This window comes from Prionailurus viverrinus, chromosome E3 (genome assembly GCF_022837055.1).
Source record: "Prionailurus viverrinus isolate Anna chromosome E3, UM_Priviv_1.0, whole genome shotgun sequence".
Lineage (NCBI taxonomy): Eukaryota > Metazoa > Chordata > Mammalia > Carnivora > Felidae > Prionailurus > Prionailurus viverrinus.
The window spans coordinates 4,600,429-4,615,425 of record NC_062576.1 but is presented as its reverse complement, the minus strand read 5'-3'; the positions used below and the strand labels follow the sequence as shown (position 1 = coordinate 4,615,425).

The window sequence follows — 14,997 nt, the reverse complement described above, 5'->3', positions numbered from 1 at the left end:
ATCCGAAGGAGGCTCCAGGCTCCAAGCTGTCAGCACAGAGCCTGACGTGGGGCTCGAACTCATGGACTGTGAGATCATGACCTGAGTTGAAGTTTGACGCTCAGCCGACTGAGCCACTCAGGCGCCCCAGAGGAGCTTTAAATGATTAAGGGAAACTGCTTGGGAAGGAACTCCCCCTTAGAATCTAACATGTTTGGCTAAAAACGAAATTTTAATTTTTTTGTAATTTTTTTTTTTTTTTTTTTTTTTTTTTGAGAGACGGAGAGAGAGAGAGTGTGAGCAGGGGAGGGGCACAGAGAAAGGGAAACAGGATCTGAAGCAGGCTCGAGGCTCTGAGCTGTCACCACAGAGCCCGATGCGGGGCTCAAACCCATGAACCACGAGATCATGACCTGAGCTGAAGTCAGACACTTAACTGACTGAGCCACCCCGGTACCTCCCCCACCCCAAAAACTTGTAATTTTAAAAATACATTTATTGAGGGGCGCCTAAGTGCTTCAGTCGGTTAAGTGTCCGACCCTTGATTTCTGTTCATGGGATCAAGCCCTGCATTAGGCTCTGGCTGACAGCATTGGAGCCAGCTTGAGATTTTCTCTCTCCCTCTCTCTGCTCCTCCCCCTGCTTGCTCTCTCTCAAAATAAAGAAATAAACATTTTTTTAAGTTTAAAAAAAAACACATTAATTGAAATGCATTTTAGTTCTTAGTTTCTAAACACAGTGTCCTGTGACTCCCAGCCAGTTGGAGGAAGTTGAAATCTGAACCATCTGACCCCTGTTCTGGGTGCAACTGACAGTTTGCTCAGTGGTCGTAGTGAATACAGTCAGGAAGCCTGTCACTTGTACCACGAAGAAGCCACCACAAAGAAACCACGGAGAGAAGTGTCGAGGGCATCTCCCGGGCTCTACCACTTTCCCTTGACACTTTTCATCCTTCTGAAAATCTTTATTTCTGCCATTTTTCGTGACCTCTCTGCCTTTAGTAGTGAGAGCTTTGTGCCAAGTCCTTTACACACTTGGTGCTCACTCAGTCCTTACAACAGCCCACTTTACAGATGAGGTGTGGAGACTCGGATGTTCGAGAACCTGCTCCCAGCCGCTCGGGGGCTGCCCTTCCATTTGTGTTTTCTGGATCACTTGCTCTCTGTTTTTTTGTTTTTTTGTTTTTCTTTTTTCTTAGATTAAAAATCTTTTTTTCATGGGCCTTGCACTGGCACCAAAATTAAGAGGTGTGTCAGCTCCTAATGTAGGTAATTGGTAGAGTTTATTTTTACAGTCACACAGAAACCTTCAAACTGTGCCCACTGAACTCTGTTGTCGGAGCCCTCTGTGTGGGTTAGCTCAGTGGTTACTTTGTAGCGTACTAAGTTCCCTGCTTTGGAGTGTTCACAAAGAGCCTAGATGACCATGTCTTGGGGTTTTTATGGAGAATTTGTGTGTGTGGGTGGGTGTTACCGGGGAGCCGGACATGATGCCGTGAGGGTTCCTCCGGGTCGGACGATTCTCTGATATGCACGAGCACCTGGCAGCCTCTGACAACGGGCGTGATGGGAACTTAACCTTTGTTACCTCTCCTCTTTCTCTTGCTTTGCTCAGAACACCTGGCAGGATGAGGCTGAAAAAGATTCGGTCGTATGTTAAAAATCCCCAAATGTCAGAATTGGAAAGAATCTCGAGACCGTTGAGTTCGGTCCGCCGTTCAGCATCGGAGGGTGGGAGAGTGTGAGTGAATTTAATAGGGCCTCTCACGATTGCCCACAGAGCACACGGACTCCTGTGACTCTGTCCTAAAATGTTTTATCTACTGAAGGGAATATATGACGTAGCTATTTAGTCATTTCAGCAGTGTGACTTTTAGTCTCGTTGTTGATCAGAAGTTTCAGCACTAAGAACGATGTCTAACACTAGGAGGTATCCGGTACACACTGATGGAGTGATCTTCCCGACTCTCAAATCTTTGAGGGTTCGTAGCTGGTGAAATCACCGAGTGCTGTCCTGGCTGTGACATGAATGTGCTAAGTAAACACGCAGTGTTTAGTCCGTCAGAGCCTCAGATCAGCATGAAAAATCCAAAGCGATCGCCGAGATCTCTCCAACCCAGGATACACCTGGCCACGGGGGAGGCTCGGTGCCTGGTCTAGGAAACGCTTCCCGAGTGCTGTGGTTTCCTCTGCTTTCCTGCCCCCATAGTGGGCACCAGTGCCCTCCTTACACTTCTCCCCAACTTGACTGTACCTGACTCGTGGAGAAGCAGCCGGGAGACCCTAGGAACCAAGTTCATTCCGTTCAAACCCATGCATTTGATGATACGCCACTCTGTTCATCATGCTCAAAAACTGCTGTGCCCTTCCTCCCACGTGCGAGCCCCACCCCCAGCCACCGTTCCACTGGCGGCAAGCAGTCCGGCCTCTGCAGCCCGCCAGCTTCAGGGCTCTGCCGGCCCGAGGATTCGTCCACCTGCGGTCAGGGAATCGGCAAGACTGTCAGGCTCTGTACAGAAGGGCCGCCGCGCTCGGAGTTCATAGACCGGATCTGAAACTCCTCGGGCCCGGCCCACCCACACTCGCCCCCTTCCCAAGCCCTTGGGTTATCGGTCCGCCCGCCCCCGAGCTGCGGAGAGTCCTTCGTCTGCTTGCCTTACAGGTGACTGAACAAAAAAGCGGCTCTCGGCCCCGCCCTAGACTTTCCAGGTGGGCTTCCCCGTGGTGGCGGCGGCACCCACTGATGGAGCAAGGAGACCCTTGGGGTGTGGCAGTGAGTGGTGCTGACTGACCGTGAGCTGGCCTCCCCCGGATCCCAGCGGGGTCTCTGTGCTGCTACAAGGAGCCGATTGGGAGCAAGCTCACCCTCTTGTTATTCTTCTAGGAAGACGATGAGAAGCTCATTGAGGAGATCCAGAAGGAGGCTGAAGAAGAGCAGAAGAGAAAGAATGGAGGCAAGCGCTCCCCCAGCACGGGCCCCACGCCAGGCCCGGTCCGTGTGCACAGGGGCGGGGGGACCTCCACAGCCGGCCCTCGGGTGGCCGCAGACACGCTCTGCCCGGGCCCCCAGCCGCTTGCGGGAACGTAGGAGGGTTCCCGCGTGCCCTCGGTCAGGGGGTGCCAAGGGTGGGTTTGGGCTTAGGAGGCAGACAGAAGGAACCCACGCCAGACCAAAAAGACGGTAGGCCCACCCTGGCCTCTCTGAGGTCACAAAGAAAAGAAAGGGAGTTTCTGGGAGCGGCCGTCCAGGCCCTAGCTCCAAAGGAAAGACGCTCACAGAAGCTCCCCTTGTTCTGAGCTCAGTCGATCCTCCACCTTCCAGAGTGATCACCGAATCAACACTCGCTCAGACAGCAGGGGCGGGAGGTGGATGTACACGTTAATCGGCCTTACTGTGGCCTGGCCACCCTCCCGTGTCCACGGTAAGAATGACGCTGAAGGTCAGATATTCCTGGCCTCGCCTCGTTCTCGAGGCCTTCAGCCTCCCACTTGGGGCAGGCAGGATGGAGGTTGAGATGAGCAGGCCCGGCCCCGCCCCGCACACAGGCACCATGGGTTTTCGTTGTCTCCTCTACTAAATCCCATTTCCTGTTCAGAGAACACCTTCAAACGCATCGGGCCCCCCTTGGAGAAACCTCCAGAGAAAGTCCAGCGGATCGAAGCCCTGCCGAGGCCCGTCCCGCAGAACCTGCACCAGCCACAGATCCCACCCTACGCCTTCGTGCACCCACCCTTCCCTCTGCCGCCCGTCCGGCCCGTGTTCAACAACTTCCCCCTCAACATGGGCCCCGTCCCGGCGCCCTACGTGCCCCCCCTGCCCAACGTCCGCGTCAACTATGACTTCGCGCCCGTCCACGTCCCGCTGGAGCACAACCTGCCCATGCACTTCGGCCCCCAGCCACGGCGCCGCTTCTGACCGCCCGCGGCCTTGTCTCGTCCAGGGAGCCCGCCGCACTCCCGGGGCCGTGCCTGTCAAATAGGCATGATGGACCGGGCTTTCGGAAAGATGGGCCGGGTTTTTTCCTGTTCCTTCGTGGGAAGGGCCACTGCCCCCGGGCACCTGTAACAGGACCAGCCTGGCACTTTCGGGGCCAAAGAGAAGGGGGCAGTGAAACCTCCCCAGAGTGTCCCACCGTGCCAGTGGCCAGTGCAGGGACCCTCCCCACCGGGCGGCCCATCTCTGTGGTTAGTCCTGGCCCTGCCGGGGCCAAGGTGGTGTCTGCCTCTGCCCCTCCCCCGGCCGACTACAGAGTGTCTCCCCTAACCACGTAGGCCTTCCTGACCACAGTGCAGCCTGAAGCGTCGTAAAACTGACGCAGCAACTCCTACAGTTTGGAGCCAGGCCACCTGGACCACGTCCCGGAAGCCAGGCTCTCTTCTCCCTCCCCACCGTCACCCCCCACCCCAATACCACAGCCCACCCAGAGAGAGGTACGCCCTGCTGCTCCAAGCCACTTGGTCCCATCAAGTGGGGGCAGAGCCATCAGAGTCCCCGGGCCTGGGAGCACTGCTCAGGGTGGGGAGGCTGTGGGCCGTGTCCCCCCAAATCCAGAACCCCAGGCCACCACCACCGTGACTGTTCAGGGGTCTTTCTCCTTGGACCACTCAGTTGAGACCACAGAGAGCTGTCTCGTGCTGTCTGTTCTGTTTTGTAGTTTAAAATATTTGCCATTTACTCGCTTTGAACTTACTGGGTTTTCTGTGGCCTACTAGAGTTTCTCTCGCTCAGTCTCTGGAGAGTCCAGTCTGTCACCCACACCAGGCGGCCGGTGAGGGCGGGACGGTCCTGACGCTCGCCAGACAGAACATCTTTATGAAGCAGCCCTGACAGGTTTGGTGGCCCTCCCGGGCAGCCCAGCTGTCGGGAAGCCTCCTTCGCCACCAGCCCGCCAGTGAGCACCTTCTCCCTGAGGTCTGGTGGCGGCAGTGGGTTTCAGCAGGGGGACAGACGACCCAGGCTACACCGGCACCTATCCTCGGAGCTGCCTCCGCCTGAGGTCAGCGGAGTCCAGCGTGGGGGCCCTGCCTGTTCACCGCTGGGCGCCACTTCCCACCCTGCCCGCGTGCAGAGACAGGCCCCTGTGGGGGGCGGCCCTGCCTGGCTCCCCAGTGTTGGTCTCTGTCGCCGTCACTATATCTCTGGTGGCTTTGGGGTTCCCAGCGTGTGTGCACAGACCTCAGACAGCAGGGTGAGCCTAATGGCCGGTCCCCCATCTCCGTGCAGGCCGTGCCCCAGGGTCATCCACCGCCATCACTGTCTCCTGTATTTCAAGGGTTAAATTGGGGAGAAATCTGCTAAGTTGCCCATTCTTCCTCCTGCGCTTCCTCCAGGTGAGGGCTTCGCAGACCGTCATCGGGGCGCACGAGGAGAGGTCTGCGCCGCCGGGAGCCCCTGTCAGGCTGCCTCTGCCTTGCTGGTAGCCTGAACGACCGTGCCTTGGGAGAGCTGCGCCAAGGGTGACAGGTGACAGGATTGAAGTACCTTAAAAACATGTTCTCTGTGCATCCCCAAGGGAGGGTCTCAGAGCAGTGAGCTTCTAGCAGACATCCCACCAAATGGGGAGGGTGACCCCAGGACACACCAGAATGTTCTAGGCCCCCTGAGCCAATTCATCCAAGGAGGGAATGAGCCAGCCCCCCTGTGCCCTCTAGCCCAGGGAAGGGGGCTCCGGGTGGGTGGCCTGCCCCTGACACCGCCATCCAGCAAGTCCACCAGAACCTGGCATGGGAGGTGCTGGCACAGAGGGGGAGAGACCAGAATAACTGGTTCCTCCCAAGGCCAAGCAGGACATTGCTTTGAGATGAATTCTTGGCTGTTTGTCACCATATGCAGCTGTTAGGGATCCGTTCCTGCTGTTCTGAACTGAGGGTGCCTGGTTTCTAACGTTCCTCCTCGAGCTGGACTGTGGAGTGGCTCACCTGTCTGCAGGAGCCCGATTGCTGTTTGGGGGAAGGTCATTGCCACAAGTTCTGACACTAGCGTGAGTCCCCACCTGTCCGCGAAGTGTCCCTCTAGGTGCCTGTGTCCCAGAGGACCCCAGGTTTCTTGAGAAGCAGTCTGCACTAGTGATGGTTTGGGGGAAAGCAGGCCCTTCTGACGGGCCGGCAAGTGGCTGCAAGGTGTGATGACAGGAAACCCCCAGAGGCAGCCTGACACCTCCCCTCTCTGGGCCACAGTGTTTGCTCCCCCAGACAAGAGACTGCCCGGCGACAGTCCCGTTCTACTTGCCTTAAACTGGAGAGAGTAATCTAGTATTTGCACTTAGCAAAAGATTTTAAAACTTTAAAAAAAAAATGTGCATGACCTGTCACTTTGTATAAAAATAGCAAAAATGATTAGTTTATTAAATTCTTTTCTTTACCTTCCGGTAGTAAAAACACATAAAAAGAATTCTGTTTAAACTACTGTGTGTAAAAAGCTTGTACCATATGTAACTTCGACTTTTTGTAAATAAATGTTTGTGCATTATGTCCCCTCTGGTTTTGTCCGTTCGCGTGGTGAAATCACAGGGGCTGCGTGGGCAGGTGGCAGGGTCCTGGGGAGTGTCCGGGTCTAGGGTGACACGGCTCCCCGCCCCTTGGGAGCTGACCTCCAGCTGCCGCTGCAGATCCGCAGGGTGTGAGCCCAGAATAGCGAGCCCGAGGCCCCGGCCCCACATGGGGAAGGACCACTTCCTGCCCCCCCGCCCCTCCCCAGAAGGCAATGGGTGATGTCTCATGCTAACCTTGCTTGAGTGGCTGCGGAGGCCCAGTTGGGCACAAAGGGGTTGGTTGGTTGGTTGGTTGGTTGGTTGGTTGGTTTCTTGGCCCAGAATCCCCTTCCAGAAGACGTGCTCAGCCCCTCTTCCAGGCCTGGGCAACAAGCCACCCATTGACCTGGAGAGCCACCTGCACAAGTGAGACCAGGCGAAGGTTGGGTGAGGTGGGAGGAAGCTCGTCCTCCAGCACTGGGACACGACGTTATGAGACAGAACATCGAGGCAGGGAAGCTGGTTGACAGGGGCCACCTCCCCGACAAGTCCTCTGGAGCCACGTGCCTGTCCTAGCACCCCCCTCCCCTGCACCCACCACGTGCCAGGCCAGCAGACCTCAGCACACACGGGCTCAAACCGTGCTCAGCGATTTAATAAAATGTGAGCTCTGGGGCAGCTGGTTGGCACAGTCAGTTAACCATCTGACTTCAGCTCAGGTCATGATCTAGTGGTCGTTGAGTTCAAGCCCCGCGTCGGACTCTGTGCTGACGGCTCAAAGCCTGGAGCCTGCTTTGGATTCTGTGTCTTCCTCTCTGTCCCTCCCCCACTTGCACTCTGTCTCAAGATAAACATCAAAAAAAATTATTTTAATGAAACATGGGCTAGGGGCGCCTGGGTGGCTCAGTCGTTTCAGCGTCCAACTCGGTTTCGGCTGAGGTCATGATCTGGTCAGTCCTGTCTGCCGTTTGCAGCTTTACTGAGTGATACTTTTGGGGTTGTTTTTTTGGTTTTGTTTGTTGTTTTGTTTTGTTTTGTTTTGTTTTGTTTTGTTTTGTTTTGCATCTCTGAAAAAAGTACACTGAAATCAACCCAAGACAAAAGTTACCTGCATTCCCAGCTTCTAAACAAGTTCATGCCACCCTGTCATCATTCATCATTCCAGTACACTTTCAGTATTGTTCGTACTTGGCAGCCGCACCCTAGTCACAAACTGTCCCACACCCCCAGTAAGGAAAGGGGTAATGGGCATTCTCCCGTCTTCTGCCACCTTTTCCACCCTCCACCCTCGTCACCAGGGTCCTCTTGCTCCTCCCCACACTCCTGCCAGCACATTCCACTCCCACACCCACTTGCTCTGCCGCCCTGGTTGTTAACAAAATTGATCCCAAGGAACAGCCGGCTGGCTCAGTCAGTAGAGCACATGACTCTTGATCTCAAGGCCGTGAGTCTGAGCCCCACGTTGGGCATGGAGCCTACTTAATTTTTTTTTTTTAAATGGGCCGCCTGGATGGCTTGGTTGGGTGTCTGACTCGATGTCAGCTCAGCTCTTGATCTCAGGGTTAAGTCCACGTTGGGCTCTGTAAAAAAAAAAATATTTTTTCAGTGATCCCATACCTTTCACAGGACTTGATTTTCTCCTTTTCTAACCATGGAGTGCCCTCCAGGTCTAACTGGGTCTTTGTACCGCCCTGATGGAAAATTCTGGGGCTTCCAACTTCCTGCCACCACCGAACACCTCACTGAGCACCCCCTTTGATGTTTCAGTGGCTCTTCTTTCCAGGAGTAGCCTCGTGAACAAAAAGGTAAGATGGTGTGTGTATTGCCGTGGCTTTTGCTAGATTGCTCTCCAGGTTCCTTGACTGAGCAGCCCCCACCCACCAGTCCCAGACGGTGTCCTCATCCTTCGTTGACACACCTTTGTCACCAGGGTCCCTGAACCCTCTCCTGGAATCTGACCTCAGGGAGGCACCCCTTGAATGCACACCTCTTTCTGCAAAGCGGACTGCTTTTTATTTAGGTTAGAAGCATTTGTAACTGTGAGGCCCAAACTTTCTTTTCCATCCTTGAAGTGATAGAGATGTATACACATTTGCCAATTACAGACGTTTCGAGATAGAAAAGAACTTGAAAACACAGAAAACTGTGAAGACGAAGACAAACATGCTTTGTGACCCAAAGGTGACTACTGGGGATATTTTGATGCATTTCCTTCTGGGGTGGTTTCGCCCTGTGATGTATATAATGTCTCCCAGGACCGGTCAACCACAAGTTGGCGACCCACCACGAACATTAGCCAGGTATGAGCTTCCCAAAGACGATTTTTAGCTGCTGCTTCTAGAACCTTTTGCCGCAGGCTCGTTAGCCTTCTCTTTGGACTTCCTGTGATCATGTTTCTGCAAGCTGGTGCACAGCTGCGCCTGTCCGGCCTGCTGTTGTGTCTTCTCATGACCCCTGGGGGGATGTGGCGCTCACCTAAAGCCCCATCTGTGTGTCTTCTCTCTCGGTCAGGATTTCGTCGAAAGCGGTTGCCCTTCTTGCTTCCTCTCCTTTCATCAGCACATCTTGGTGAAGACAGCCCAGAACTCACCACCACCTTGGCTTGGCTTGGCCCTCCACAGCACCTGCTGTCCCCAGGATCACCTGGGCCTGCCTCTTCCCAAGTGGGGGATGGTACACAGGCCCCAGGCCGTCCAGTAGGATGTGCAGGTGCTGGGCGGCACCCCGTGAACCGAGCAGGTCACTTAAGCCTGCCGCTGAGGGGGGGATAATGACGGCACCTCTTCGTCAGGCTGAGATGATTGCGTGAGGTGGGAAAAGAGCTTGGAGGCTCTCATCCTGAAGAGAGCTGTCGTCCGGCCCCCTTCCCGCTGCCCCTCACCCCTCCGCAGGTCCCACCCCCCCCCACCTGCCCTCGGCCGTGGTGCGTGTGAGGCTGCCCCAAGCCCCACGCAGGAATCTCAGGCACGCGTGCCCCGTGCAGTCTCACGTGTGCACCAGGCGGTGGCCACCTGGCCTGGGCCTGCCGTTCAACTGGGCAACAAGAAACGTGCACCTAAAAGGCCAGGCAGGTGGGGACAGGGGGACGCGGTGGGGGTGGCCCAGGCATGGGGCAAGCATCATGGTGGCCGGATCCGAGACTGGAGCCACAGCCTAGCTCCTTGTCCTCCTGGCTTGTCCACATGCAGGCTGCGGGGCCCGTGATTCCGGGGGTTCCCGGGGAATCTGCCTTTTCGATCAACCGCTCAGTGTTGGGAATCACCGCAGGGCCTTGGTGGAGGGTAGTGGGGAGGCTGCTTCCTAAGCTCCAGGTGGGAGCACGTGCCCGGGGGCTCAGGAGAGTCCAGGGGGACCTGTTGCCAGTGGGGACTTGTGGAGTGAGGAGGCGCCGGAACAGCAGCTGAGGGAGCGGGGGGGGGGGGGGGGGGGCCGGGGCGCGCGGGGCGCAGTGAGGGGGCCACGTCCTCAGCCCAGACGGCGCATCCGACCGCAGACCCGGTCCTGAAGGCCTGGGGATGACAGCAGGCCAGACCAGGGCGCCAAGGGCGCCGGGATTTCCGGACAGGCAGAGCGGAGGCCAGGGAAGCAGGGGGAGACCGCGGGGCTGGTGCACCCGTGGGCGTTCTCAGACCTTCCTCGGAGCCTTCTCTCTGGCCCTCCGGTTCCTCTGGGTGCTGGTTGCAGCTGGCCCCTGCTTCTCCGGCCTCTCATCTATCGTCGCGGAAAACCACAGGCCACCGTGGCGGCTGGGAACACCCCCGAGGTGCTGATTCTGACAGCGCTGCGGGTCAAGGGCTCAGCCAGGCAGCTCTGCTCCCCGCTGGGCTTCAGCTGGGACCACAGCCCCCGCCGGCCTCACCCCTCGTAGCCCGAGCCTCCCTCCAGCAGGGCACTGACCTCCGAGAGGCCGGGGGAGGACCCTGCCGGCCCGGCAAGGGGTCAAACCCAGCCACCCCGGTGAGGGAGCGGAGATGGGACCACAAACCGCCGCTCCCAGCTTGCCCTGAACCAAGTCCCGGACAAGTGGCGTGCACGGCCTGGGAGAGGGGGGCTGTGCACCTGTGCCCAGGATATCACCTCAGGGAGACGATGGCCGCAGCCGCCTTTAGGCAGCTCGTAGTCTCTCTTTCCTTTCTCTGTCCCACGTCTGGTTCTGTCTCTCGCTGTCTCTTCTCATTTCTATCGAGATTGAGGCCACTTACCAAAAAGATAACACATGATATAAAACAAGCAGAAAAAACAAACTGGAGCAGAGGCAAAGCTACAGTGTTAAAATAAACACAGCCGGGAACTAGGGCTCCCGAAACGCATCTCCACCAGGCGGCCCGGCCGGGTCCTTAAAGGCAACTTCACCTTTCCAGCAGCTCACATGGAGAGACACATGAGTCCTGAGGGCCACCGCGTCCAGAAGATGAACACGTGCCCAGAGCTCAAAGGAAGGGCACTCTGCAGGCGGCACACGTCTCTGCGACCCGCTGGTGGCGGCCCCCTGTCCCAGGCACCCCAGAACCCACCCCCAGGATCAGATCCAGCCTGGCCCCAGGCCCTGTTGGGTTTCGAGGGCCCCCGCTGGGGCCCTGGGCAGGCCTGGACGGGGGCACAGAGTGGATGACCCACATGGCTCCCCACCCACACGGCTGTCCTAACCGGCCTAGCCTCAGACCTCTGGGGACTCTGATGCCTCCCACACACACATCTCCCGTCCCTCCCCTCTGATGGGGAACCAGGCCAAAGAGGAAGCCTAGAACGTCCTGGAGGCTGGATGTTGCCAAAAAACGTTCCTGCCCAGCTCCGCCATTTCCCGGCTCTGAGCCGAGGCCCGGTCCTCCGTGGGCTCTCTTTTCACGCGACACTGGCCATCTCAGGCTCGGTCCCTACCATGGAATATTCTCCACGGTTCCTGCCATGGAGAATATTCGGTGCGTCTCCCGCACTGGTTCTGGGTCCAGGCTGCTCAGGAAATCATTGTTGAGAGAATAAATCTGAAATGAGGCTATAAATACCCACCTCATGAGGCACCTGGATGGCTCAGTCAGTGAGGCATCCAACTTCAGCTCAGGTCATGGTCTCAATGTTCGTGAGTTTGAGCCCCTTGTTGGGCTCTGTACTGACAGTTCAGAGCCTGGAGCCTGCTTCGGATTCTGTCTCCTTCTCTCTCCACTCCTCCCCTGCTCACACTCTGCCTCTCTCTCTCTCTCTCAAACATTAAAAAAAAAATTTTTTTAATACCCACCTCAGAAGGGGGTTCGTGGGACGTTAAGTGAGCTATTGCATGTGAGGGCACAGTCTGACATACAGAAGCCACATAAATGTCAGCTTAATTGTTTTTGGAATCAGAAAATGTGGCCAAGTGGTTTTCCCACCTGTGTCATGGTGGGTAAGTCACCTGCTAGCTGGAGCCTCAGTTTCCCCATCTGTAAAAGGAAAGGGGTAACCCGAATGGCCCTCCCAGCTACAACAGTCTCTAATTTTACAGGTGTCCTGATGGCCCAGATACCGAGTGGGGGTTTTCAGGGTACAGAGATGCTCCCCTAGAATGTTTGCTAACAGTGACAATTTAGCATTATCCATAGTAGCCCAAAACTGGAAACAGCCCAAAGGTCCATCATCTGATGAAGAGATAAAAAGAACTCTATCCGTACAACGCAATGTTATTTGGTCATAGAAAGGGAAGAAGGGGCTGACCCATGTTACAACGTGGCTGAAAACATGGTGCTCAGCCAAAGAAGCGAGACACAAGCGGCCACGGATTGTTCGATCCCACTTATGTGAGATGTCCACCAGAGTCAGCAAACCCAAAGATTCAAAAAGTAGATGAGTGGTTGCTTAGGGCTGAAGGGGCCCTGGAGGGGTAGGGGATGGCAGCTAAAAGACGACAGTCTTTCTTGCTGATGATGAGATGTTCTAAAATTGACCGTGGTGACGGCTGCATGTATCCGTGAGGTACAAAAGCACTGAGTTGTACCCTTCAAGTGGGCGAATTATATGGTGCGTGAGTCATCTCTCCGTGATGCTGTTTTAGGAAAGGGGGGCGGGCTGGGGTGCCGAAGCACCACTTCTGGTCATAATGGAGGAACAAGGATGATGGACGGGGCTTACCTCTCCCTGGACAGTGCCCTTCATTTGCTGGACGACAGGAGCAAAGTCAGTGATCCCGGGAGGAGGGGACTCCGTGATTTCCCCGACGCCTTCCAGGAGAGCCTCTGGGCCGCAGCAGGGGACCCGGAAGCCGGGCAGAGACTGTGGCCTCCCTGAGTCAAGGAGACAGACATGAGAGCTTGGGGAGGCCTAGGCTGTGCAGGGCAGAGGAGCGAAGGAGGAGAAAGCTGCCCGGACAGGCTGCCCGGGTCTGCGGACGGGAGCCCGGCGGGGAGGCCTTCGGGCCAGGTGGAGAGCAGCCGACCACAGCCCGGGCCACCACCTGCCGCTGTGGGGACCAGGGACCAGCTCTTGGGGGAGACTCTATCTGGGGCCCTGAGAGTTGTGGAGGCTTTTATTTACACCCTCCAAATCTGCCAGTGGTGCTTTGGGAAGAAGGAAGGCAGTGGGCAGGAAGATGAGGTGGAGAGGCCCCGCCAAGCCTGGGTGCTCCCCGTTAGCGGAGACGAGCCCCCTAACCCACACGGGGTGACGTTTGTACTTCCTGCCTCCGTGAGACCCAGGCTTCAGCCTGGCAAGAAGCTTCGAGGGCGATTCCGTCGAGGTCGGGGAAGATACACTCACCCACAGCTGGGGCGGGGCTGCGGGGAAGCCATCTGGCCACATCTATCAAAATGTCAAGTGACCCCAGAGTCTCCTGCCTGGGCGCCTGGGTGGCTCAATCAGTTGAGTGTCCGACTTTGGCTCGGGTCATGATCTCATGGTTCGTGAGTTCAAGCCCTACATGGGGCTCGCTGCTGTCAGCTCGAAGCCTGCTTTGGATCCTCTGTCCCCCTCTCTCTCCGCCCCTCCCCAGCTCGCTCTCTCCCTCTCTTTCTCGCTCTCTAATCAAACAAGCAAACCAACAAAAAAAGGGACTCCTGCCTACTATTGTTGTTCCATTCAGCAGCGTGTGCCGCTCAGGACAAGGCGGACAGATGTGAATGTCCGTGAGCGGCGGATGAGGTGGGTCAGGTGGGTCGTGGAGAAGCCAGAGCGAGGTCGGCCTGTGCAGGTAAGGAAACCGCACGTTTGTCAGGAGACCCCTGAAGGGAAGGGGCCCTGGGGGCACTCGATCCTGTGTGTGCAAAAAAAGTAAAATACGGCCCTGGCGCACTGTCATCGGGAATGTAAAATGGTGCAGCCGCTGCAGGGAAACCGTATGGAGCTGCTCACAGGAAAAAAGCCCACTAGACTGGAATGACCATAGGACGCAGCAAGACCCTACAGAATGGGAAGCAGGGACGAGGAGAGAGATCAGCTCCCCCCGTGTTCCCGGTGGCAGCGCTCCCAAGAGCCAGAGCGGAGGCGAGCTGGCGGCCGGCGGTGGGGCAGCCCGTCCCTCCCACGGACACTGTACTCCGCCGCAGAAAGGAAGGAGATTCTGGCACACGGTCCAAGTGGATGAGCCTTGCAGACACCGTGCGGAAATAAGCCGGTCACAGAAGGCCAGACACTGTGAGATTCCACTGACCGAGGTCCCTGGCACAGAATGGACTTTACCAGGGGGCCAGGGGAGGGGCGGGCGTTGGGGTTGAACCGAGGGCAAGAGTTCCATGTTACAAGATGGAAAGTTCTGCAGACACCTGGGTGGCTCAGTCGGTTGAGTATCAGACTCCGGCTCAGGTCACGATCTCGTGGTTCATGGGTTCGAGCCCCGCGTTGGGCTCTGTGCTGACAGCCTGGAGCCCGCTTCAGATTCTATGTCCCCTTCTTTCTCTCTGCTCCTCCCCTGTTCACACATTCTCTCTTTCTCAAAAATAAATAAGCATTTGTTTGTTTTGTTTTGTTTTGCTTTGATTTATTCTTGAGACACAGACAGAGCATGAACAGGGGAGGGGCAGAGAGAGAGGGAGACACAGAATCTGAAACAGGCTCCGGGCTCTGAGCTGTCAGCACAGAGCCCGACGCGGGGCTCGAACCCACGAACTGTGAGATCGTGACCTGAGCCGAAGTCGGACGCTTAACCGACCAAGCCACCCAGGCGCCCCTAAATAAGCATTTAAAAACAACTTTTGTAAATAATCAACAAGATGGAAAGTTCTAGAGGACGGATGGTGGTGGCGGATGTATTTAATGCCCCTGAACTGGCCACTCGGAGCAGGGAAGACGGTAAGTTCGGTGTCAGTGCATTTTATCACCGTCCCAAATTATCTCCTTACTGAATTACAACAAAAGAACCCCAACGGGGTCCTGATCATCTTGGCACAGCGGCAGAGGCCAGAGCAGCCCTGCCACGTAGCCCCTCACTGCCCAGCACAGAGCTGCTGTGAACCGCAGGCCCGCCGGTCTCCCCCCACCGCTGCCCCCTGGACGCACAGTCCCCCACCCCGGCTTCCCCCTCACTTCCCCTCACCCCCGGCTGCAGCTGACCGCAAAGTCCAAAGTGCTGGAGGGTAACCACGAAGGAA

At 56.5% G+C, this 14,997-nt stretch overlaps 1 protein-coding gene across 4 annotated transcripts in view; it reads left to right on the top strand.

Annotated features, from left to right (window-relative positions):
* The window catches only part of RNF216 (ring finger protein 216), a 145,377-nt gene extending 138,952 nt beyond the window's left edge, over window positions 1-6,425 (top strand). For 3 of the 4 annotated variants that reach the window (XM_047839300.1, XM_047839298.1, XM_047839299.1), the window contains exons 16-17: window positions 2,863-2,932; window positions 3,575-6,425. In XM_047839300.1, coding sequence (XP_047695256.1) covers window positions 2,863-2,932; window positions 3,575-3,894 — 390 coding nt within the window. In that variant the 3' untranslated portion in view covers window positions 3,895-6,425. The remainder of the gene's footprint in view (window positions 1-2,862; window positions 2,933-3,574) is intronic. The other variant, XR_007147903.1, reaches the window with a different exon arrangement.
* The last annotated feature ends 8,572 nt before the right edge of the window (window positions 6,426-14,997 follow it).